This window comes from Myotis daubentonii, chromosome 21 (assembly GCF_963259705.1).
Source record: "Myotis daubentonii chromosome 21, mMyoDau2.1, whole genome shotgun sequence".
Lineage (NCBI taxonomy): Eukaryota > Metazoa > Chordata > Mammalia > Chiroptera > Vespertilionidae > Myotis > Myotis daubentonii.
In genome coordinates this window covers 10,183,277-10,207,637 of record NC_081860.1, presented here as the reverse complement: position 1 = coordinate 10,207,637, position 24,361 = coordinate 10,183,277, and the positions used below count along the sequence as shown (strand labels likewise).

At 61.4% G+C, this 24,361-nt stretch overlaps 1 protein-coding gene across 3 annotated transcripts; it reads right to left on the bottom strand.

Annotated features, from left to right (window-relative positions):
• On the bottom strand, window positions 1-23,540 carry MAN2A2 (mannosidase alpha class 2A member 2). 3 transcript variants are annotated; one of them, XM_059678274.1, is made up of 24 exons: window positions 23,278-23,535; window positions 22,925-23,081; window positions 22,011-22,160; window positions 20,763-20,999; window positions 20,548-20,692; window positions 19,497-19,668; window positions 18,661-18,788; window positions 18,272-18,445; window positions 17,560-17,746; window positions 15,270-15,447; window positions 14,005-14,207; window positions 13,734-13,916; window positions 13,485-13,599; window positions 12,461-12,528; window positions 12,189-12,354; window positions 11,310-11,546; window positions 10,999-11,121; window positions 10,584-10,698; window positions 10,202-10,335; window positions 9,850-9,991; window positions 7,626-7,759; window positions 3,705-3,899; window positions 2,386-2,496; window positions 1-1,530 (listed from the first exon to the last, which is right to left on the bottom strand). In XM_059678274.1, the coding sequence occupies exons 3-24, from the start codon at window positions 22,140-22,142 to the stop codon at window positions 1,378-1,380; spliced, it is 3,432 nt and encodes a 1,143-aa protein (XP_059534257.1). In that variant the 5' UTR covers window positions 22,143-22,160; window positions 22,925-23,081; window positions 23,278-23,535; the 3' UTR covers window positions 1-1,377. The 3 variants fall into 3 exon arrangements, with proteins under 3 accessions (XP_059534257.1, XP_059534256.1, XP_059534258.1); XM_059678273.1 differs by having other exon boundaries at window positions 20,763-21,020; window positions 23,278-23,529; XM_059678275.1 differs by lacking the exons at window positions 1-1,530; window positions 2,386-2,496 and having other exon boundaries at window positions 3,760-3,899; window positions 7,626-7,772; window positions 20,763-21,020; window positions 23,278-23,540.
• Between the last annotated feature and the right edge of the window lie 821 nt (window positions 23,541-24,361).

The window sequence follows — 24,361 nt, the reverse complement described above, 5'->3', positions numbered from 1 at the left end:
TTGGTGTTCGCACACATTTACTCTTCCAAATGCACTTTAGAACCTGTCGTATTCCAGAAAGTACCATGAACAGCATGAACATACGGGCTGTGTGGAGGGAGCCAGAGTCTGTCCAGGAAACGGATGTGTGTTCATTTGGGTCAACTGACAGCACGCGGCCCAGGGGTCTTCCGCTGACGCGCGTAGGTCTTATAGGTCGGCCCTTCTATCGCCTACAAATAACGACAACTGTGACTTTCCCTTCTCTGTCCTCCGCCCGCTGCAGGGCCAGCAGGGCCAGGACTTCCCTAAAGAACAGAGCCCTCGGCCAGTTTAGTTTCTGGCGTGAACGGGACGCCCGTGGGGCCGGGCTCTTTAGAATGCCGTCACCTGTTGGTGCTGAGAGACCTTTACTAGATGAGCATGTCTCTTTCTAAGCTTAGGAGTTTTGATAAGGGATAGCTTGTAAATTTTGCCAAACGCCGTTTCAGCGTCTGTAGAGACTGTCACAGCGTGTTCTCTATTCATCGAAGCGGAGATGAAGGCCGGGGAGCAGCCGCAGGGCCTCAGTCACTGACACGACCCTGGTCCCTGCGCCGGGACCCGGGTTCTCCCGGAGACGCGCGGGGAGGCTGCGGGCCTCCGCTCGCCCAGGCACAGGGCATCTCGGGCACCGGCCACACGCCCCCACGGCTGGAAGGGGCTGGAAGGGGCTCGCGGGGACCGTGGTGTGCAGAGGACAGAACCAGAGAGGAGTCCGCAGGGGGGAGGGCTCCCACGCCCCTGCCCCCCCCCCCCCCCGCCAGATCCACGCACAGACCAGGCGCCCAGTCTGGGATGGGGATTTTGCACCTGAAGGGCCCTGACCTCCGGCCATGACAGTCTCCAGGGCATCCTCCCACCACGCTGCAGGTCGTGCGGGCCAGGGAGCACTCAGAGTGGAGCCCTCACAGAAAGCTGCCGGCTCGGGCCCCCATCCCCTCCTCCCAACACCCCTCCGCTCCTGCTCGTCACCCCGGGACACGGTCCCCACACGACCACGGGATCCCCCGGGACCGGCCGACCCTGGGGCTGGCGGTTCCCCTCCGGCCGCCCCACCTCTCCTGATTCTCCTCCATCCCACTTTGGGAAAAGGACGGGCGCCTGGGCGGCCATTCACACCCCGAAGCCACGCCCGGCCCTGCCCGTTCCGACCCAGGGCCTTCTGTCCCGGTCTCACTAGCGCCTGCCCTGGTGCCCGGCGCCGGGCTGTGGGCGGCCCCCGAACACAGAAGCAGCAACAATAAAGAGGAAGCGAGGGCCGAGCTCGGTCTGAGGGGCCGATCGGGACGGGGTGCCCAGTGCGGCTGGTCCAACCCGACCTTACGCGGAGGCCCTTCCCCTCCGGCCGCAGGAAGCCTAGCCCAGGCGGAGGCGGAAGGTGGCCACCTCCATGGGCTCCAGGGAGACGTCTGTGCTGTTGGAGGGCGAGGCCAGCGGGTACAGCAACGTCAGGGAGGTCGGCTGCAGGAAGCCCACGTCCAGGTCGCGGAAGAGGCTCCCCAGGGCCACCTGCGCGGAGGAGAAAGGGGGGAGTGGGGGAGGCCGCGCTGGGTGCTGACACGCCAGGGAGGGCAGCTCTTCCTCCAATACTCGCCGTGCCGCCGGCAGCCGTGTGCCGACGGACACGTGCGGGTCTGCCCCAGTCCCGGGCTCACCCAGATGTCCTCGGCCCGAGCCTGACCTGGACCCGGGGTGGGGACCGCTGCACCGAGCGGTGAGCTCTTGGGGGGCAGGGGCCATGTCCTGGTCCTCTTCTGAGGATCTGGGGCGTGGAGGCGTTTGTGGGTGCCGGCTTACACAACGAGTACAGTTTGATGGCTTTTGGGGTTTTTTTGTGTGTGTTTGTTTTTTGTTAATCCTTACTTAAGGATATTTTCCCATTGATTTTTTTAGGGAGAATAGAAAAGTGAGGGAAAGACAGAAACATCGATGTGAGAGAAACACAGAGATTGGTTGCCGCCTGCACGAACCCCGAACAGGGACCGGGCTGGGGAGGAGCCTGCAGCCCAGGCATGTGCTCTTGGCTGGAATTGAACCCGGGACCCTTTGGTCCACAGGCCGACGCTCTATCCACTGAGCCACACCGGCCAGGGTGCTTTTGGGTTTTCATTTCTGTGTCTGAGGGGCATCTCGTCTAGAACCTGCACCACTGGGCCTCCGTAGCTTTGAAAACAAATGTCAGCAGCTTCCATGTTTCTCTCTCAAATACCCAGAGTGACCCCTGCCCCCTCCCAGCTGCCCCAGCCCCCGATCATTGCCTGACCTCACTGCAGTCCCACCCACCTCGCTCACGCCTCCCATTCCCAGCTGCCCCATCTCCCTGCCTCCCCTCCTCGGCCCCTCCCACACCTGGGCCCGGCTCACCTTGCCTTGACTCGTGCTGCAGTTGAAGCCCAAGTTCTTGGCCTCAAGGCCACAGTCGAAGCCTTTGCGGTGCAGGATGAGTGCGGCTTCTGCCGAGGGCAAGGTCTCATCCTGGCGACAGCACAAGGCAGTGAGGCAGGTGCTCCCCGAGATCACAGGTGCTCCCCAAGGCTCACAGGTGCTCCCCCGGGCTCACAGGTGCTCCTGGGGCTCATAGGTGCTCCCCAGAGCTCACAAGTGCTCCCCCGGGGACACACAAGTGCTCCCTGAGCTCACAGATGCTCCCTGGGCTCATAGATGCTCCCCCAGGGCTCACAGGTGCTCCCTGAGCTCACAGGTGCTCCCCCGGGGCTCACAGGTGTTCCCTGAGCTCACAGGTGCTCCCCCGGGGCTCACAGGTGCTCCCTGGGCTCATAGATGCTCCCCCAGGGCTCACAGGTGCTCCCTGAGCTCACAGCTGCTCCCCGGGGCTCACAGGTGCTCCCCGGGGCTCACAGATGCTCCCCCAGGGCTCACAGATCCTCCCTGGGCTCACAGGTGCTCACAGGTGCTCCCCCGGGGCTCACAGGTGCTCCCTGGGCTCACAGATACTCCCCCAGGGCTCACAGATCCTCCCTGAGCTCACAGGTGCTCACAGGTGCTCCCCCAGGGCTCACAGGTGCTCCCTGAGCTCACAGGTGCTCCCCCAGGGCTCACAGATCCTCCCTGAGCTCACAGGTGCTCACAGGTGCTCCCCCAGGGCTCACAGGTGCTCCCTGAGCTCACAGATGCTCCCCCAGGGCTCACAGGTGCTCCCTGAGCTCACAGATGCTCCCCGGGGCTCACAGGTGCTCCCTGAGCTCACAGGTGCTCCCCGGGGCTCATAGGTGCTCCCTGAGCTCACAGGTGCTCCCCGGGGCTCACAGGTGCTCCCTGAGCTCACAGATGCTCCCCCAGGGCTCACAGATCCTCCCTGGGCTCACAGATCCTCCCTGGGCTCACAGATGCTCCCTGGGCTCATAGATGCTCCCCCAGGGCTCACAGATGCTCCCTGAGCTCACAGGTGCTCCCCGGGGCTCACAGGTGCTCCCTGAGCTCACAGGTGCTCCCCGGGGCTCACAGGTGCTCCCTGAGCTCACAGGTGCTCCCAGGTGCCCCCTGGGGCTCACAGGTGCTCCCTGAGCTCACAGATGCTCCCCCAGGGCTCACAGATGCTCCCCCGGGGCTCACAGGTGCAGCAGCACCTCTGCCCCGAAAGGCGGTGCTGGGACAAAGCGGAGCCTGGGTGAGGACAGGCCATAATTTGGTCCTGGAGATCCGGGGCTGAGCGGGATCCTCACCTCAGCCTGGAGCGTGCGCAGGTTGAGCAGGTGGAAGTCACAGGGCAGCGAGGAAGCCAGAGGATGAAATGGGCGCAGGCCGGGAGCCGGGGGCTGCCGCTTGGCAACGGGCAGGGCAAGCACGGGGGCATTCAGGTACACGGAGGTCAGGTGGCTGAGGAGGGACGGGTAGCTGGTGGAGTGGCCATCTGACACCTGCAAGATTGGCCCGAGATGTGGGTGAGGGGTGAGGGCGACGATGAAATACAACCCGGCCAGTTCCTTTGGGAAGAGCTTCCCTGATGGGTCTGGGTACAGGGGGGTGCCTGGCTCCAGGACCCTTCAAGTGTGGCCGCCTCCCATCGCACACGACTTGGGAAGGGCTCCCGGCCCGGCCGGCGTGGCTCAGGGATTGAGCGCTGACCTCGGAACCAGGAGGTCACGGTTTGATTCCCGGTCGGGCCACGTGCCCGGGTTGCAGGCTCGGCGCCCAGTGTGGGGCGTGCAGGAGGCAGCCCATCATGTTTCTCTCATCATTGATGTTTCTCTCCCTTTCCCTTCCTCTCTGGAATCAATTAAAAAAGGTGGGGGGCCCTAACCGGTTTGGCTCAGTGGATAGAGCGTCGTTGGCCTGCGGACTGAAGGGTCCCAGGTTCGATTTCGGCCAAGGGCATGTACCTGGGTTGCCGGCACATCCCCAGTAGGGAGTGTGCAGGAGGCAGCTGATCGATGTTTCTCTCTCATCGATGTATCTAATCCTCTATCTCTCTCCCTTCCTCTCTGTAAAAAATCAATAAAATATATTTTTAAAAAAAAGGCGGGCCGAAACCGGTTTGGCTCAGTGGATAGAGCGTCGGCCTGTGGACTGAAAGGTCCCGGGTTCGATTCCGGTCAAGGGCATGTACCTGGGTTGCAGGCACATCCCCAGTAGGAGGTGTGCAGGAGGCGGCTGATCGATGTTTCTCTCTCATCGATGTTTCTGACTCTCTATCTCTCTCCCTTCCTCTCTGTAAAAAATCAATAAAATATATTAAAAAAAAAAAAAAAAAAAAAAAAAAGGCGGGGGACTACTTCACTCTCCTCTACTTTTTGTGGGTTTTTTTGCTCTCATGACACTGTTGTGAACAGCACACTCCCCTCAGCGACCTCCCGTCACAGGTCAGGTTCTCAGGGCAGGGAGGGCGGCAGGCAGACGTGCTCTCCGCCGGGGACCCGGGCTGATGGAGAAGGGCCTCCGAGCGACCCTCCACGGCCACAGCAGCGCCCTGAACCCCGGCCCAGCGGCCCCCACGCTGAGCCGACTGACACTTGGGTGGCTGACCTGGACGTCACACCCACAGGCTGCGCTGGACTGTCCTTGGGGCAGCGACTGTCCCGCATGCTGCAGCTCTGTCCCTAGTCCCGCCCCCCTTCCCCTTGCCCAGAACCCCACTTCCCTCTCCCTGGTCTCCAGTCCCACCCCTGCTGTGTCCTCACATCCACCCGACTTCTCCCTCCCTTGGCTCAGGTTCAAGCCACCAGCCTTTCCTGCTTGAATGGCTTTTCTTTTTAAAATACATATTTGTATTGGTTTCAGAGAGGAGGAGAGGGAGAGAGATGGAAACGTCAATAATGAGAGGGAATCATGCATCGGCTGCCTCCAGCAGTTCCCACACTGGGGACCGAGCCTGCAACCCAGACATGTACCCTTGATCGGAATCGAACCTGGGACCCTTCAGTCTGTAGGCCAATGCTCTATCCACTGAGCCAAACCGGCCAGGGCTTGAATGGTCTTTCAACTGGCACCCTAGCCTCCAGTCTTTTAAAAAAAATATATTTTACTGATTTCAGAGAGGAAGGGAAAGGGAGAGGGAGAGAGAGGGAAACATCAGTGATGAGAGAGAATCATTGATCTGCTGCCTCCTGCACACCCCGCACTGGGGATCAAGCCCGCAACCTAGGGATGTGCCCTTGACTGGAATCAAACCTGGGACCCTCCAGTCCTCAGTCTGACGCTCTATCCACTGAGCCAAACCGGCTGGGGCTTGAACAGCCTTTCAACTGGCACCCCAGCCTCCAGTCTTTCTTCCCACACACCCCACGCCCCTCCTGTGAGAGTGATGTGCTTCGGGCAGTCCCAACAATGTCCCTCCCACCTCACATCCTGCAATGGCCTCCAGAGCAAAGCCCGGACTCCTAGCCAGGCATTCAAGGCCCACTGCCATCTGCCGCCAAGACCCCGTGCTAGCCCAGCGCTGGCAGGGCCAATGCAACAATGGAAGGTGCTGCTTCTACACTAACACGGTTGCTACTGGCCACCTGTGGCCACCGAGCACCTGGCATGCGGCCGTCTGAGTGAAGAACTCATTGGTTGTTGTATGTAGCTCCAATTAATCTATTGTTTTTGAATTTGTTTTTATATGTTTTTTTGTTAATCCTTACCCGATGTTATTTTCCCATTGATTTTTTTTTTAAATATTTTATTGACTTTTTACGGAGAGGAAAGGAGAGAGCGAGCAAGCTAGAAACATCGACGAGAGAGAAACATCGACCAGTTGCCTCCTGCACATCTCCCACTGGGGATGTGCCCGCAACCAAGGTACATGCCCTTGACTGGAATTGAACCCGGGACCCTTCAGTCTGCAGGCCGACGCTCTATCCACTGAGCCAAACCGGCTACGGCTTTCCCATTGATTTTTATTTTATTTATTTTATATATTTTTTATTGATTTTAGAGAGGAAGGGAGAGGGGGATAGAGACAGAAACATCAATGATGAGAGATAATCATGGACCGGCTGCCTCCTGCACGCCCCACACTGGGGATGGAGCCCGCAACCCGGGCCTGTGCCCCGACCGGGAATCGAACCGTGACCTCCTGGTTCATAGGTCGATGCTCAACCACTGAGCCACGCCAGCTGGTGTAGCTCTAATTAACTTAAACAGCTGCATGGCTCCCACGCTGGTCGGGCAGCTCTAGTCTGAGTGGACTCGCTGCTCCTCCCCCATTCAGATGGGTCTTTCCCGCTGTGCCCTGGGCCATGGGTGGAGAGCAGACCCTCATTCATCAGAGCCGTGCCCGGGCGGCCCCTCCTCCCTTGACCCCCTCGGACCACAACGTTCTCCGGCTCCTCAGAACCAGTGGACACACCGTCTTGTACCTGATCTTTCCACACACACGGCTTAGCCCCCACGCATACCACGAGTAAATTCCCAGGGAGCAGAGTCAGTATCTGAGAGCTCAGGCTCTGTTTGAGGCACAGACACGGCGGACGGAGGGGCAGGCTGCCGCCGCTCCAATTCCAGCCACAACCGGCTCAGTGACACTAGTTCAGCACCCACTGCCGGCCCGTCTCTCGGTTATGCTCCTGCTGCTAATGGACCGAGGCCCTAAACATGGTGCCAGTTTGGAGAGAAAGCAGCCAGGCCCGGCCGGTGTGGCTCAGTGGTTGAGTGTGGACCTATGAACCAGGAGGTCATGGGTTCGGTTCTCAATCAGGGCACGTGCCCCGGCTGGCGGCTGGATCCCTAGTGGGGGGCGTGCAGGAGGCAGCCGATCCATGATTCTCCCTCATCATTGATGTTTCTATCCCTCTCTCCTCCCTCCCTCTCTGAAGTCAACAAAAAAATATTTTTTTAAAAAATGGTATTAAAATGTAAATGTTTTTTTAAAAAGCCAGGAGATGAAAGGGACTGGGAGAGAGAGGGCTGGGGAACCAGGGGGCTGAGAGAAAGGGTCGAGGGAGGTGCAGAGAGGGAGGGGGAGGTGAGCACAGGGCACTGGAGACGGGGTGCAGGGGGAGGGGGCGCCAGGCTGCATGAGACGGAGCTTCAGGGCGTTAGACTGACCGCCCCTGACCCAGGCACCAGGCCGTCCTCTCGCCATCCCTGTCCAGCTCTAGCTGTGCTCCCCGAGCCCTCGCTGCACCCCAGGGCCACCCCCGGGAGGGAGGCCCCGACCCTACCTCACTGCCCAGCGTGCGCCGCTCCCAGAGGAGGCGGAAGTGGTTGCGGGTCCTCTTGTTGTCCTTGAGCCCCTGGCCCAGGCCGCGGTTGTCGTCCTGCATCAGCCGCCGGTCCAGGATCACCTCCAGCTGGCCTGCGGGCGTGAACTGTGAGTCCCGGCGGGAGCCGACAGTGACCTTGGGAAGAACCCAGCCACAGAGCCCGGGGGGGAAGTCCGGGGGGGGGGCAGAAGCTGAATCACTCGGGAGGGAAAGGAGCCCTGGGACCTAGAGCTGGGAGGGGGCTCCGTGAAGGGCCGGCCTCGCAGAGGACACCAGAGGCCGGGCGGGGCGGGCCACCCCGGCAGACACGGCGCTGCCCCGTGACTCCCCAGAGGCCGGCCAGATGTCCGGGCAGGAGCACCTGGACCGGCCGCATGAACACACTGCCATCGCCGGCCAGCCTCCAGCAGCCGCTCCCAGGCCTAACCGGGCAGTTCACACACGCTCTCCGCACCTGCTCCACGCGGGGACAGACTCCTGCTCTGCCCGCCTCCCCGGGCGGGAGGGCGGCGAGAGGACAGCCGGACGGTGCGTCGGGCAGAGGCCGGGAGGCGGGGTCGTGGGGGTTGCCCAGGGGAAAAGAGACGGCAGTGACCGCCTGGGTGCTCTCTCTGGCATGCGCCTGGGCACGGGACGCACGGCGAGGCTGGCCTATGTTGCTGGGGTGAGGGTTCTCCCGGCGCCTGCTTTTTAAAGGACCTCTGGAGGGTTTACACACACGCACACAGACACGCAGACACGCAGACACGCACACACGCACGGCCCTCCCGCCTCTCCTCCATCCCAGCCCTGGTTCTCGTGTCGGCGGTGCCGCAGTCTTCACCGAGCAATCACAGAAAGGTAGCTGAAAAGCCCAAAACCCAAAACAGGCTCCTGCACATACAACAGTCATTCCTTAGACCCTGGCTGGGTAGCTCATTGGTCAGAGCGCCATCCCGATGGGCCCAGGTTGTGGGTTCGATCCCCGGTCGGGGCACATGCAGGAATCAATTGGTGAATGGACAAGTAAGTGAAACAAAGAGTCCATGTGGTTTCCTTTTTCTTCTTTCTCTCTCTCCCTCCCCCCGCCTCTCAAATTAATAAATAAAACAATCATTTCTTAGCACGCTGTTTCCCGGAAGGGCAGAGAGCGCCAAGCGGGGACACAGCTCAGGGGCAGACAGACAGACCAGAGGAAGTTCTAAGCCGGGTGACCCTGGGGAAGGCGTCACTCTCCCAGCACAGCCCTCACCGCCGGCCCCAGCACGGCCCGGACAGCCCTCACCGCCAGCCCCCGCACGGCCCGGACAGCCCTCACCACCGGCCCCCCGCACGGCCCGGACAGCCCTCACCGCAGGCCCCCCCGCACGGCCCGGACAGGCCTCACCGCCGGCCCCCGCACGGCCCGGACAGGCCTCGGCTCAGCCCTGCACAGCGGCTCCGCGGGAAGGAAGAGCTGAAGGTGCAAGCTGTGCACATCGCCCCGAGGGCACGGAGGCACCGGCTCACTCGCCTGGCTGCCCAGCTCCAGGCTACGGCACCTCTTGCCCTTGTTGTGATTCTTAAGAATGTCATTCTCCTTTTTAATGACCGTGAGTAGGAAAACGGAACACCCTTTTCTCCTTTGCTAAATAATTCATTACAACACGGATGCACTTTTCCAACTGTCCCTCTCCCGTCCCTGGCACAGCTCAGCAGAGAACCAACCTTCAGCCAGGCTGTGGTGGCTCAGTGGATAGAGCGTCGTCCCATGGACCAAGAGGTCCCGGGTTCGATTCCCAGCCAAGGCACATGCCTGGGTTGCGGGCTCGATTCCAAGTAGGGGGCGTGCAGGGGGCAGCCGAGCAATGATTCTCTCTCATCACTGATGTTTCTCTCTCTCTCTCCCTCTCCCTTCCTCTCTGAAATCAATAAAAAAAAAATTCTTTTAAAAAAAGAGAGAATCACCGTTCAATATTCTGATGCCTCTTGAGGGGCACCCACCCCCAGGCGCCTCCATCAGGGGAGGGTGACAGTGGCGCCTGTGACTGGCAGCTGCTAATGGCTCGCCCCCTCACGCACAGGGGATGGAACGGGGGCGGGGGGCGGTGATGCGAATTGGAAGGAGAGGGAGGACTAGAGAGCGGAGAGGCTGGGGGGCGGGGGGCAGGATGCACGCCCTCTCTTGCCCTTTGCCCCCCACGCAGCTCCTGGTCCCACTCACCGTCGTGGAGGCTGGAGACGCCCAGGGCCTGTGCCGTGTGTAGGGTGAGCCGGCTCTGGGCGTCCTGGATGTAGGCCATGACGGGCATGGGGTAGAAGTTGGCCTGCAGGGGCAGCTTCTTCAGGTACCGCCGGGGCTGCACCTGGGGGGCAGGCCAGCGGGTCAAGGGCATCCAGGCCCCGACGTGGGCCCCAGGGGGTCCCCAGTCTGAAGGGGCCCCCGGCCCCTCTCGCCTGGTTCCTCTTCTCCATCAGGGCGGGCACCCCTCCTGACCCCGCCCCAGCGCCTCCGACTTCCGGAAGCAAAACCCAGTCGGAGCTCTGTTCCGAGGGGTCCCCGGGCCCCCCGTCACCTGGAAGCCGTTGAGGTCGGTGAAAAAGGCGCCCTGGCTGTCGATGTCCGTGCGGACGCGCAGGGCCAGCTCCTTGTTGACGTGGTCCCGGATGTCCACCAGCGACGACAGGTCCAGCGACAGCCCCTCCACCCCTGGGCACAGGGACAGAGGGGGCGTGTGAGGCTGAGCCGCGGCGGAGGCGGCTGGACAGGCTGCGCCCGCCCCCAGCCAGCCCCAGCGTTCCTTCCTGGGCCACCTGGACGCCCAGAGAACCCATTAAGCGTCATCCCTGCCTCAGACGACCACCGGTCGGGAACGGCTGTCCCGACAGGGCCGGCGGGAGAGCGCGTGGCACAGCCCTGGGCCCGCACCTCCTGTCCGCCCTCCTCCGCGGGCGCACCTGGCAGGTTGTAGAGCCGGACCACCTGCTGGACGTGCTCGTAGTACGCCGCCACCTCCGAGAAGAAGGGGCCCTCGGTGACGCGCAGCACGGGGGGCTCCTTGGGCACGTAGGGCTGGGAGAGAGCAGGTGGCGCTGAGCCCGCACAGGGCAGAGCAGGGAGGGCCCAGCCCAGGCCAGGCCGGGAAGGAGCTGTGCCCGCAGGCTCCGGCCTGAGACCCTGGCCGAGTTGGGCCAAGCCCCCCGGCTGAGCTCCCCGCCCCGTGAGCTCCCCGCCTCTCAGAGGCTGCCCAGGCCGGGCCCCAGCAGGCCCACCCCGGAGGAAGGCCCGGGCCCTCCTCACTGCCCCGTCCACAGGTCTGTGCCCTGGGAGCGAGGCCCCAGGCCCCGGGGTTCCCGCCGTGCCCCTGGGTACCTGGGCCTCGCCGTCAGGCAGGAAGAGGTAGGCGCCACTCTTGTCCTTGGACGTGCGGGTGCCGTAGACCAAGAACTGCATGTCCACGCGCTGCTCGCGCTCCTCGTCCACCCTTCGGACGCTCTGCCGAGAAACACAGCCCTGACCCCTGGCCCCACGCCGGCATGTCAGGCCTGCCCCCGGGAGGGCGCGCTCGAACGTCCCCAAGAGCCGAGCCCAGTCCCCCGAGGCCCACGTCAGCCGGGCAGCGGCGGGCTCCCGGCCCCCGGCTCCCCCGGCTCCCGCACCCTCGGGCTCCCGCCGGGCCTCACCTTGAGGAGCCCGCTAAGGCCTGAGAACCAGACCTGCATGTAGCGGTTGCTGAGGGCGAAGTCGCCGGGGCCGGAGTCCATGACGCGGAGGGGGAAGGCCTCGTGCCGGCTGACGGCCAGCTTCCGGCCGTGCAGGTAGACGCGCACGGAGGAGGGCAGGGTGCGGTGGGCGTCCAGCCCGGGCTGCAGCTGCAGGACGCCCAAGCCCAGCGCCGGCAGGCGGACGGGCACCGACACCTACGGCACAGGGGGCACAGGGCACAGCCCGGCGTCAGTTCTGGGCACCGGCCTGGGATGCGGGTCCCAGGCCTGAACAAATCCCTGCACCCACCGGCCCCCGTCCCCTCCTGGGGAAGGGGAGGTGGTGTTACCTGCCCCTGGGCAGACTGTTATGAATCTCAATGACACTGGGAGACGGTGAAGTGGCAGCCCCACGCTAAGGTCTGCTGAGCCCCGGCCGGTCTGGCTCAGTGGATAGAGCCTCGGCCTGCGAACTGAAGGGTCCCGGGTTCGATTCCCGGTCAGGGCACATGCCTGGGTTGCAGGCTCGATCCCCTGCAGGGGGCGTGTGGGAGGCGGCCCGTCCATGATTCTCTCTCATCACTGATGTTTCTATCTCCCTCTCCCTCTCTGAAGCCAATAAAAATAAAAAAGTAAATATTATTTAAAACAAATACAGGTTTGCTGGAAGGAAGAATGCCACTTGACTCTCACCAGGACTATCCCAGGCCTCGCCTGCCCTTCGAGGACAGAAACCTCACCAGCGACTGTCCTCTGGGCAACCCCTCCCCCAGGACCCCGGTCCCCAACCCGGGGAGCACGGAGGAGGGCGGGAGGCTGGTGCCGAGGGACAGAGGCCCAGGATGGGCAGAGGGTCACCTGGTAGACGTCGGGGACCATGTCGGTGGCGGACCTCCAGTAGGCGCTGACCTGCACGGCCAGGGGCTGGCCCTCGTCCGACAGGACGCGCACCCGGGGCGAGCTGACGAGCAGGGACACCACGCTGAGCCGCTCCTGGTCCAGCGGGTTGAAGAGCACCACGTACCTGGGGGTGGAGGGTGAGCTCGCCAGGAGGCCTCTGCGCCCGTGGCAGGTGTGGGGGGGAGGGGGCGGGGAGCAGCTCTGCCCCGGGCGCGGCTGGTCCGGCTCACCGGGGCGAGGTGTCCAGCTGGATCAACGTGGGCTCTGGCAGGGCGTCGTGGTTTAAGCGGGTGTCATCCTGGAATTAAACGGTGGGAAGGCCCTAGCTGGTGTGGCTCAATGGATAGAGCGCCGGCCTGTGGACTGAAGGGTCCCAGGTTCGATTCCCAGTCAAGGGCACAGGCCTGGGTTGCGGGCTCGATTCCCAGAAGGGGGCGTGCAGGAGGCAGCCGATCCATGATGCTCTCTCATCATGGATGTTTCTATCTCTCTCTCTCTCTCCCTTCCTCTCTGAGATCAATAAAAATATATTAAAAAAATAAAATAAATGGCATTCTTATTTAAACAAACAAAAAAAAAGTGGGAAGGAGCCCTAGCTGGTTCAGGTCAGTGGATAGAGCGTCAGCCTGGGGACTGAAGGGTCCTGGGTTTGAATCCAGTCAAAGGCATATGGTCCCAGTAGGGGGCGTGCAGGAGGCAGCTGATCCATGATTCTCCCTCATCACTGATGTTTCTCTCCCTCCCTCGCCCTTCCTCTCTGAAATCAATAAAAGAAAAAAGTATTAAAAAAAAAAAAAAAACGGCCCTAACCGGTTTGGCTCAGTGGATAGAGCGTCAGTCTGCGGACTCAAGGGTCCCAGGTTCAATTCCGGCCAAGGGCATGTACCTTGGTTGTGGGCACATCCCCAGTAGGGGGTGTGCAGGAGGCAGCTGACGGATGTTTCTCTCTCATCAATGTTTCTAACTCTCTATCTCTCTCCCTTCCTCTCTGTAAAAAAATCAATAAAATACATTATAAAAAAATTATTAAAAAAAAAAAAAAAACAGTGGGAAGGGAAGATCCGGGACTCAGCCTGACGCAGCATCCTGCTGCCGCCCCACCCGTGTCCTGGGGGGGGACCAGCAGCTGCACTGGGCACAGACCGCACCCCAGGACAGGGCAGGGAAAGAGGAGGAAGACCCCCACCCCCCAGCTCTTGGGGTGGGACCGCCCAGGCCAGGGGGTCCCCTGAGCAGGCCCGGGACGGGGCTCACCATGTGGAGGAAGGGCTCCGCGGGGTCGAAGCGGTAGGCCCCCTTGTCCCCCAGCACCAGGTAGTGAGCCGCGTTGATGATGACCTGCTTCAGGCTGACGAGGGAGCGCAGCAGCCTGGGGGGCGGGAGAGGGACCGTGGGGGAGACGACCACACACGCTGCCCACGCTGCCCGCGGGCCGAGGCTCCAGGAGGCCTGCCCGCGGCCGCCCCACCCGGCCTGCCCCTGGGGGGGTGGGCAGAGCCGCACCTGACCCCGTAGTCCACCACGACGGCCTCCTTGGCAGTGCCCGTGATGGCGTCGTGGTGCTGGAAGAGCCCCAGGGTGCGCCGGGCCTCGGTCAGGAGGGCGAAGTTCGAGAGCGGGTACTGGCTGGCCAGGCCGGAGCGGCGGGCGTGAGCGGCTGCCAGGCTGTAGAGAATCTCCGCCCCGCTGTGCAGAGAGAGGAGTCAGCGCCCGCCGGCCCCAGGACTCCCAGGTCCCCCCCCCCGCCCCCCACCCCGGCCGCCCGCCGGCTCACCGCAGGTGGGCCTCCAGGACGCGGTCCAGGCTCTTGTAGAACGGCCGGGAGGTGTAGTAGCCGGTCCAGTAATGATCCTCCCGGTCCGCGTAGGAGAAGAAATCTCCGCTCAGCACCGGAAACCCCGGGGGCTGGGCCCCCGGCTCCACCCCCGTCCTCTTGTACAGGGCGTCGAAGTAGTCGGAGAGGGTGCCAAACTGGGCCTGTGGGGACCCCGAAGACCCGTTCCCCTCAGTGCCAGAGCCTCCTGGGAACGGGGGCCCGGTGCTGCGGCCGGGATCCCGCCTACGCGGTCCCTGTCCCTGCCACCCTCCGGCCTCACCCCCCGCGGGGGGCCTGGGAGGGAATTCTGGCAGATGGGAGGACAAATATCACATGATCTCACGTATCGGTGGAATCTAACGAACAGAATGAATGACCAACAAAATAAGAGCCGAAGAGGGAGGCACGGAACAGACTGACCTAGCTCGATGTGGGACTGGGGGACGAGAAGAGATAAACCAAAGAACTCATGCAGTTATAGGCACAGCCCAGGGGCACGGCAATAGGGTGGTGAAGACCTGGGGGGATGAGTAGGGGCTGGGAGGATGGGGGGGAAAGGGGAAATATCTATGATAAATATCAACTCTCAACAATAAAAAGTTCACTTAAAAAATCAAAATAGCCCTAGCCGGGTTGGCCCAGTGGATAGAGCGTCGGCCTGTGGTCTGAATGGTCGCGGGTTCGATTCCGGCCAAGGGTATATGCCCAGGTTGCGGGCTCGATCCCCAGTGGGGGGCGTGCAGGAGGCAGCCAGTCAATGACTCTCTCTCATCATTGATGTTTCTATCTCTCTCTCCCTCTCCCTTCCTCTCTGAAATCAATAAAAATATATTAACAAAAATAAAAATAAAAAATAAAGTATGGCCCTGGCCGGTTTGGCTCAGTGGGCAGCATGTCGGCCCGTGGACTGAAGGGCCCCGGGTTCGGTTCTGGTCCAGGGCATGTACCTCAGTGGCAGGTTCCCCGGCCCCGGCCCTGGTCGGGGTGCATGCAGGAGGCAACCCATCGATGTGTCTCTCTCACATCGATGTTTCTCTCTCTCCCCCTCCCCCTTCCACTCCCTCTAAAAATCAATGGAAAAATATCCCCGGGTGAGGATTGACAGAAACATGATAAATGAGTAAATAAAAAGTAACGCTTTAAAAAAAAGAAAGAGAAAAGAAAAAGGAAGCCCTGGGAAGCCCCGGGAAGGTGGGGAGCCTCCGGAGGGGCGGCGGCCGCACCTGCACGTGCAGCTCGGGCTTGCTGTTGAGGAAGTCGAAGAGCCGCTGGTAGTTGAAGAACTGGGCGTCCCACTCCTGGGGCTTGTCGTAGCGGAAGTCGTCGCCCAGCGGCACCAGCAGCACGTTGCTGCGGAAGAGCCGGGACTTCTTGCGGTACTGGTCCAGGAGCAGGGCTGCCCTGGGGGGGGACAGGATGCTGAGCGGAGCCCCTGTGGGGGTGGGGAGTCCCGGGCCTGCAGGTGCCCGCCTGGGGGGTGGGACCCCGTCCTGAGCCCAGCGCTCTCCAGTGCTGACGGGCGGAGAGCCGCCTGTGCTGGGCTGCAGGTATGGCTTCCATCCCGGGCCCCACACACAGCAGACCAGTCCCCGTTCCCTGTGAGTCTCCTTCAAACACACCAAAGGCCCTAACCGGTTTGGCCCAGTGGACAGAGCGTTGGCCTGGGGGCTGAAGGGTCCTGAGTTCGATTCCCGGTCAAGGGCACGTGCCCAGGTTGCGGGCTCGATTCCCAGTGGGGGGCGTGCAGGAGGCAGCCAATCAATGATTCTCTTATCATTAATGTTTCTATTTTTCTCTCCCTCTCCCTTCCTCTCTGAAATCAATAAAGATATATTTAAAAAAAATATATGGTATATCATATGTTGGTGTCGCAGTTCAAGTAGCTACTAAGCTACTTAACGGTGCTGGTCATCTTCTACTTTTCTATTTTGCTTTCAGGAGAGGGCTCCTCAAATACCATTTCCCCCCCTTTACCCACCGAGGAAGGCCTTCAGAGGAGAAAATGAAGTTACTCCGTGACCGGCTTGCTGCACACCTGGGCTGGCACCTGCGGCCCACGGAGGCTGCGCTAAGGAAAATCCTGCCTCACCCTGGCCGGGTGGCTCAGTGGATAGAGCGTCGGCCTATGGACTGCGGGGTCCCGGGTTTGATTCCGGTCAAGTGCACGTACCTCGGTTGCAGGCTCCTCCCCGGCCCGGGCCCTGGTCGGGCCGCGTGCAGGAGGCAACCCATCGATGTGTCCCTCTCACATCGCTGTTTCTCCCTCTCTCCCACACTCCCTAAAAACCAATGGAAAAATATCCTCTGGTGAGAATTAAAAATAATAATAAATTTTTTTAAAAATATATTTTATTGATTTTTTACAGAGAGGAAGGGAGAGGGATAGAGAGTTAGAAACATCGATGAGAGAGAAACATCGATCAGCTGCCTCCTGCACACTCCCCACTGGGGATGTGCCCGCAACCCAGGTACATGCCCTTGACCGGAATCAAACCTGGGACCCTTCAGTCCGCAGTCTGACGCTCTATCCCGAGCCAAACCAGTTAGGGCTAAATATTTTAATTAAAAAAAATACTAAAAGGCCGAAACCGGTTTGGCTCAGTGGATAGAGCATCGGCCTACGGACTGAGGGGTCCCAGGTTCGATTCCGGTCGAGAGCATGTACCTGGGTTGCGGGCACATCTCCAGTGGGAGGTGTTCAGGAGGCAGCTGATCGATGTTTCTCTCTCATCGATGTTTCTAACTATCTCTCTCCCTTCCTCTCTGTAAAAAATCAATAAAATACATTTTCAAAAAAAAATAAAAAATAAAAAAATAATAAAAGGAAAGTCCTGCCTCCGCAGCCTGAGCCTTGGTGTTTGTCTGGGAGCCGCAGTTAGGTTTCTGGATCTGGAAACAAAAGACCGGTCTCTCTCCCTCCGGTCACATGTTCTCTTGCCTCTCGGACACCATGGAAATTGGAGGCTGCACCCTGGAAACCAGTTCGACCTGTTGTATTCTTAAGGCCAGACTGGTTCTGGCTAAATCGCCGTTTCTGATCCCTCTTAACCTGCACCTTCCCAGGGGGCCGATTTCAGCCACAGCGACATTCTAGGGGTCCCCGGGGATTGTCTCAAAGGGAATGAACCTGCTTTCTCAGGGGCGGGAGGCTGGTGGGCGGACCACGCGCACCCCTGAGCGGGGTTCGGGGTTCCTGGAACACGGAGGGTCCGGCTGACTGAGCCAAGGCAAGATGCCCGAGGTGACGTCAGGCTGAAGGTTGGAAGGAACTGTACCGATCGGAGACTTATCCACCTGTGGGTCAGCCACGCGGCTCTGACCGTTTGTGAGGGCAGGAAAACGTGCTCATTTAGGAAGTAAAACCGTGTGGGAAAGGCGGTCCTTGGAGCCACTCCGCTTTCCAGGGAGACTCGTCAGGGAGCTGCCACCAAAGTGGCTGCGGGCCTGGTGCCCCCCGAGCCCGCTCCCCTCGTACGAAGCCCCCAGCAGCAGAGCCCGGGCAGGCGGCCGTACCTCTCGGCCACATTGGCCTCGGTGATGGCGCGAGGCGGCACCTTCCACGGGCAGTTGATGCGCCCGCCAGGCAGGCGTTTGAAATCGAACTGGCAGCAGATCTTGGGGTCCGGGCCGCAGGTGTGGGGGACGTCGTAGCTGTAGAAGGGCATCATGTGGCAGAAGATGTCTGTGCTGGAGTCCGAGGCTGAAGGGGACACGGCGGGCAGTCAGCCCCCGGCCGGCCGTGTCGGGAGCCGGGCACAGGGGCACCCGCAGGGCAGCGGTCCGCCCCAGCTGCAGGCGGCCCCGAGGAAGGAGAGGCTCGGCCCCGGCTGGTGTGGCTCAGTGGCTAGAGCGTCGGCCTGCGGGTTCGATTCTGGTCAAGGGCATGTCCCTCAGTTGCAGGCTCCTGCCTGGCCCGGGCCCTGATCCGGGCACATGCAGGAGGCAACCAATCGATGTGTTTCCCTCACATCGATGTTTCTCTTTCTCTCTCTTCCACTCTCTCTGAAAATCAATGGAAAAATATCTTGGGGTGAGAAATAAAATAAAAAAAGGGAGGGGGAGAGGCTCGACGTAGACTTAAGGCTGCAGAGGATGTGCAGGTCAAGGGTCAGGACGAGGGAGGGCTCAGAAGGACGCAGTGCCCCCGTGGTGACCTGCTCTGAGGCCCCTGCCCCGCCCCAGGGAGGGTGACCACGGTCACCCCCTCCACCCTACCTGGCCTTACCCCAGCTCTGCCTCCACATGAACTCCAGGCTGTGGGTGGCAGCGAAGTGCTTCTTGATGGCATAGTGCACCCTCTGAATCAGCATGCTGGTCAGGTTGGCACGGCGCAGCAGGTAAGCCATGGTGGGGCTGTGTCCGAAGGGGTCCACGGCCCAGCCCGAGCGCGGGGTCACACCTGGGCAGCGGAACGGAAGCCAGAGCCCTGAGCACCCCACGCGGGGCCTCCTGGGAGGGTCCCACCTCCAGCTCCCTTCCTGCCATCACGCCGGGCCCCGGATGGGGGAATTAGCACACCACGGTACCACCATCTGCCAACCCTGCACCCGACAGCCCCCAGCTACCCTCTGGGGCCAGCTCTGGGGCAGACGCCCTCTCCGGAGCCTGCCTCACCGAGATTCTTCTCCAGCCACTGGTGTCCCTCGATGAGCTGGTCGATCAGTGCGAAGTAATGGGAGTTGGCCTCGTCGGGCATCACCCAGCCTCCGGTGGCCATCTCCAGCTGCCCGCTGCCCACCAGCCTGCAGTGAAGGACTCACACTCAGCATGGGGGGGCGAGGGGGCATCTGCCCAGTCGTGCCAAACAGAAGATGCTGGGACCCGGGCGCATGGCCTCACTGGGCCAGCTCACGCGAACCTGGGGCCAAGGGGACGGACACGGGCTCTCCTTTCCCGCCAGCCCACTTCCCTGCTGTCCTGGTCCTGCTGACCTGCGGACGCCACCTGAGCGTCCAGGGGCCTGGCTCCTGGCTTTCTCTTTCTTTCATTCTTTTTTTTTTTTTTTTTAAATATATTTTATTGATATTTTTACAGAGAGGAAGGGAGAGGGATAGAGAGTTAGAAACATCGATGAGAGAGAAACATCGACCAGCTGCCTCCTGCACACCCCCTACTGGGGATGTGCCTGCAACCAAGGTACATGCCCTTGACCGGAATCGAACCCGCGACCCCTCAGTCCGCAGGCCGACGCTCTATCCACTGAGCCAAACCGGTCAGGGCTCCTGGCTTTCTCTTCTCTGGGCTCACAGAACTCGGATCTCTCCTAACACAGTGACCCTCGACCCGGTTCCCGCCGTCTCATTCTCGGCCCCTCCGCCATCACGCCTCACCCCTGCACGCGTCCCCTCGCCTCTCCGGCCACAGTGGGACCACAGCTTCGGGCGCGACCTGCACACCCATCCTAGGCCCAGGGGACGGCCCCCCCCCCCCCCCTCCCGACAGCCACTGGCCTCCGGACGGCCGCCCTCTTCTGGGCGCTGATGTTGTCCCACCACTTGGCGAAGAAGGAGACCTCGGCCCACAGGAAGCGGCGCCGGGGGTCCTCCTGCAGCTTGGCCACCATGCTGTTGAGGATGTGCTGGGTCTGCTCCGCGTAGTACTTGTCAAAGGTCTTGATCCAGCCTGCGGAGCAACACAGGGTCCCTGGGGTGCCACACCCGCTTCGACTGTCTCTCCCTCACCCCGGCCATCGGGGGCCCGCTGAGCCCGGCCGGCGTGGCTCAGCGGCTCAGCCTCGACCTATGAACCAGGAGGTCACAGTTCGGTTCCCGGTCCGGGCACCTGCCCCCGGGGTTGTGGGGCTCGATCCCCAGGAGGGGGCGTGCAGGAGGCAGCCGATCGATGATTCTCTCTCATCACTGATGTTTCTCTCTCTCTCTCTCTCTCCCTTCCTCTCTGAAATATATATACATATAAATATATATATATTTATATGTATGTATATTTCCTATTGATTTATCTGCTCAATAAAAAAAGTATATATAGCCCTGACGAAACCGGTTTGGCTCTGTGGATAGAGCGTCGGCCTGCGGACTGAGAGGTCCCGGGTTCGATTCCAGTAAAGGGCATGTACCTTGGTTGCGGGCACATCCCCAGTAGGGAGTGTGCAGGAGGCAGCTGGTCGATGTTTCTCTCTCATCGATGTTTCTAACTCTCTGTCCCTCTCCCTTCCTCTCTGTAAAAAAATCAATAAAATATTAAAAAAAAAGTATATGTATATTTATATATTTCCTATTGATTCAGAGAGGATAGGAGAGGGAGAGAGAGAGAGAGAGAAACATCAATGATGAGAGAGAATCATGCATCGGCCGCCTCCTGCACAGCCCCTACTGGGGATCGAGCCCGCAACCCAGGCATGTGCCCTTGACCGGAATCGAACCCGGGACCCTTCAGTCCGCAGGCCGATGCTCTATCCACTGAGCCAAACCAGCCAGAGCCATAAACATATTTTTTTAAAAAAGCAAGCCCACCCCACGCCCGGCGGGGCGCTCTGGCCCTCACCTGGGTCGTTGTGCGAGTGCGGCACCACGAACACCTGCAGGTCCTCGGAGTCCCAGTCGTGGGGGCCGTAGGAGATGTCGAAGCCCTGCTTCCACACCCCGCCGTCCACGTTGTCGAAAGGCAGCTCCTCCGACACGGTCAGCATCTGCCGAGCGGGAGCCGGCTCAGTGGCGCCGCCCCGGCCCCGGAGGGGCCCCGCCGGCTCAGGCTCTTACCTGCAGCCCCGGCTTCGGGCCCCGGCCCCCCAGAGCGAACTGGCAGTCTTGGGGGGAGACGGAGAAGAAGCTGGGCCGGGGCTCCGGCGGCACCACCCAGGAGCCGTTGGCCGTGTAGTAGGGCAGCAGGGCGGGCGCGCCCTCGGCGTTGGCGGTCAGCTCCAGCACGGACTCCTTGATGTGGCTGATGATCTCGTGGTTCTCCTCCAGCAGCTGCTCCAGCTGCTCGATGCGGTTCTGCAGCACAGAAATTTGGCTCTGCCAGAAAACCAGAGAGCAGTCACCCTCCGCTCCTGCCTGCCGCCTCGGGGGTGCTCTCGGCCTGCGGCCCCGCACCTGAGGCCCGACTGTGACCCTGGCCTGCCCCGAGGAAGGCAGAACCACGAGCCTACGGGGCAACGGCTCTGGCCAGATAAGGGAAGAGGCGCGAATCACTCTGGAGGGCTGCGATCCCTTGGGCTGGGCGCACCCTCGCCCTCTAGCTCCGGGAGGCCGAGGTGTCACCTCACATGCCTATTCTCCACCCAGTGCCGCCTGTGTGCCCACAAGGACTGCACCCGGGCCCCGTGGGAACGCACGGTGCAATCCATTAGCAATATCTGCCAAGAATTCCCGAGACCGCCCTAGCCGGTTTGGCTCAGTGGATAGAGCATCGGCCTGTGAAAGGTCCCAGGTTCGATTCTGGTCAAGGGCACATGCCCAGGTTGCGGGCTCGATCCTCAGTGTGGGGGGCGTGCAGGAGGCAGCCGATCAGTGATTCTCTCTCATCATGGATGTTTCTCTCTCTCTCCCTTCCTCTCTGAAATCAATAAAAATATATCAAAAAAGAAAAAAAAAAAAAGAATTCCCAAGACAGAGCAGCAGTCCATCATGCCATTTCCCCCTCCTCTTTCCGTGGCATCATTGTTTTTAGCTCCGGGTTAAAGAAAAGCTGTCCAGCCCTGGCTGGTCTGGCTCAATGGATAGAGCATCAGCCTGTGGACGGAAGGGTCCCGGGTTTGAATCCGGTCAAGGGCACATGCCTGGGTTGTGGCCTTGATCCCTGGAGGGGCCGTGCCAGGAAGCAGCTGATGGATGACTCTCTCTCCCTCTCTGAAATCAATAAAAAAATATTTTTTTTTTTTTAAAAAAAAGAAAAGCTGCCCAGGGAGAAGCAGCGTTCTCGTCCCGGGCGGACATGGCCCTCCAGCTGGGCGCTGAGCCCTGACGACCTGTGCGTGAAGACCTCAGCCGCCAGGCCTGACTCACCCGGGGGAAGTTCCCGCCATTCTGGTGCCGGGCGGGGTCGTGCTGCACTCGGTCCAGCATGAGGTAGAGCGAGAAGACGGCCACGCAGAAGACCGCGGCCCCACACACCGTCACCTGCTTCTTCAGCTTCATCCTGGCGGCCGCACACACCTGGCAGGAGGGCACCGTATTCAGCTCCAACAGGGATCTTTCCACCAAACGCTCCCAGGGGATCCCGAGAGCTGCTCCCCAGGAACCTCGATTTGCCCGACTCCCCAGAACGGCGAGCTCCAGAGCAGCAAGTCCCAGCGCCCGGTGTGGGTCCTCACCCCGCGGGGACCCTACTCTCTTGGCTGAGACACAGACGGTTCTCTGAGGCTGGTCTTGCCTCCTCCTCCTCCTCCTGGGAGAGCAGATCCCCCCGCCCCCCAGGCTGATGCTATAAAAAACACGCGAGATAACAAACTTCCCAGCTCTGACTCCAGAGGTCACCACACTCCCTCCTGATGGAACCAGCCCCCCCAAGAGCTGATCCGGGAAGACACAGCGGGCACAGCAGGTGGGCGGCCTGGCTTTGGACCACGTGGTTCTAGTTCCAGAGGCAGAAACAGCTATTTTGATTTAAAGACCCACAGAGACGCACGGGAAAGCCTTTCTCCCTGCCCTCGGGGACCAGGCTGGCGCTCGGCGGGCACGGCTCCGCTCCCATTAGGAAATACAGAACGGATGGAAAAAACGAGCAGCTGATGAGTCCTCCGTCCCTTCCCCGCTAGTTCCGATGCCGCAGGAGCTAACTGGCACCCTCCGCTTGGACCGCATTTGGGGGGCCCCCCGGGAAGCCAGCAGTGATCGCTGGGTAGGGAGGGGACAGGCCGGACAGGAAGGTAACTTCGGGCGACCAGCGCCCGCTGCCCCGCCCGCGGGCCCCCACTTGCCTGCTGCGCGGAGAGAGGCCGCCGGCAGCCGGCGGTGCGGGGCCGGGAGCGCTGTCGCCGGTGCCCTGTGCCCGGCTGAGCGCGGTCCGGTTCCGCTCAGGAGCCTCCGCAATATTTTTAGCCTTTGGGAGCCGGTTCCGAGCCAAAGTGGGTGGAGCTGGAGAGAGACAGGGGCGGGGGGGGGGGTTCACCCGGGAGGCAGGCACCTGCGCCCGGTCGGCCACCCCCCACCCCCGCCTCCGCCGGTCCCGGGACCCAGACGGCTGCCCGGTGCGGGGCGCGGGGCACCGGCCGCCTCCGACCCCGAGGCGCCGCTCGCACTCCTGCTGCCCACACCGGGCCCCGCGCGTTACCGTGTGCGGCCGGCCTCGCGCCGCTCCGGGCCCCGCGGGCCTCGCATCCCCGCGGGTGGCGGCCCGCGCCAGGCAGCGACGCAGGGAAGGCGGCCGCCCGCCCCCCCGCCGCCCCGACTCCGCGCGCCGCAGCCGCGCTCCCGCGGGGCCAGGGCCGCCGGCGCGCTCCCCTGCGCCCGCCCGGCCCTTCCTCCCGCGGCCGCCGGCGGAGCTGCGTGCGGGGCGGGGACAGCGGCGCCGCCCGGCCCCGCCCGCTCCGGCCGCCACGCGCCTCCCGTGCGCCCCGCGCCGGCGACCCGGCCGCAGTGCGCAGCCGCAGTCCCCGCCCGGCCCGTGCGCGCTGCGGGCCGCGAGCGGGAGAGCGGGGCTCTTCCGTGCAAACCTCACCGGAGGCGGCGCGCGATCCTACAGCAGCGGGAGCTCCCCCTCCCGCCCCGGCTCCGCCCGGAGAGCCTTCTGCTGATGCTACATTCTCAGGCGGGGGTGCTGCCTCCCGTCGGTGCGGGGCACCCGCCACTATCCTTTCCCTGCTCGCCACCCAACCACTGAAACATCCTATAGTTGTCTGGGTGATTCTCCTTTTACTGGGCGTCTGGGTTTTGTCATCTTGTGTGTGTGTGTGTGTGTGTGTGTGTGTGTTAATATTTTTCAAAATTTTTATTGATTTCAGAGAGGAAGGGAGAGAGAGAGAAACATCAGTGATGAGAGGGAATCATGGATCGGCTGCCTCCTGCACGCCCCTACTGGGAATCGAGCCCGCAACCTGGGATGTGCCCTTCACGGGAATCGAACCAGGGACCCTTCAGTCCACAGGCCAGTGCTCTAGCCCAGTGATGGCGAACCTATGACACACGTGTCAGAGGTGACACGCGAACTCATTTTTTTTGGTTGATTTTTCTTTGTTAAATGGCATTTAAATATATAAAATAAATATCAAAAATATAAGTCTTTGTTTTACTAGGGTTGCAAAGATAAAAAAAAAAAAAATGTCTATATGTGACCCGGCACCAGAGTTAAGTTAGGGTTTTTCAAAATGCTGGCACGCCGAGCTCAGAAGGTTCGACATCACTGCTCTAACCACTGA

Coding starts and splice junctions, on each gene's coding strand:
- MAN2A2 (XM_059678273.1), bottom strand. CDS start 22,142: ATGAAGCTGAAGAAGCAGGTGACGGTGTGTGGGGCCGCGGTCTTCTGC. Junction 21,021..22,010: donor ATGGCGGGAACTTCCCCCGG/GTGAGTCAGGCC, acceptor GTTTTCTGGCAG/AGCCAAATTTCTGTGCTGCA. Junction 7,760..9,849: donor CGTCTCCAGCCTCCACGACG/GTGAGTGGGACC, acceptor TCACGCCCGCAG/GCCAGCTGGAGGTGATCCTG.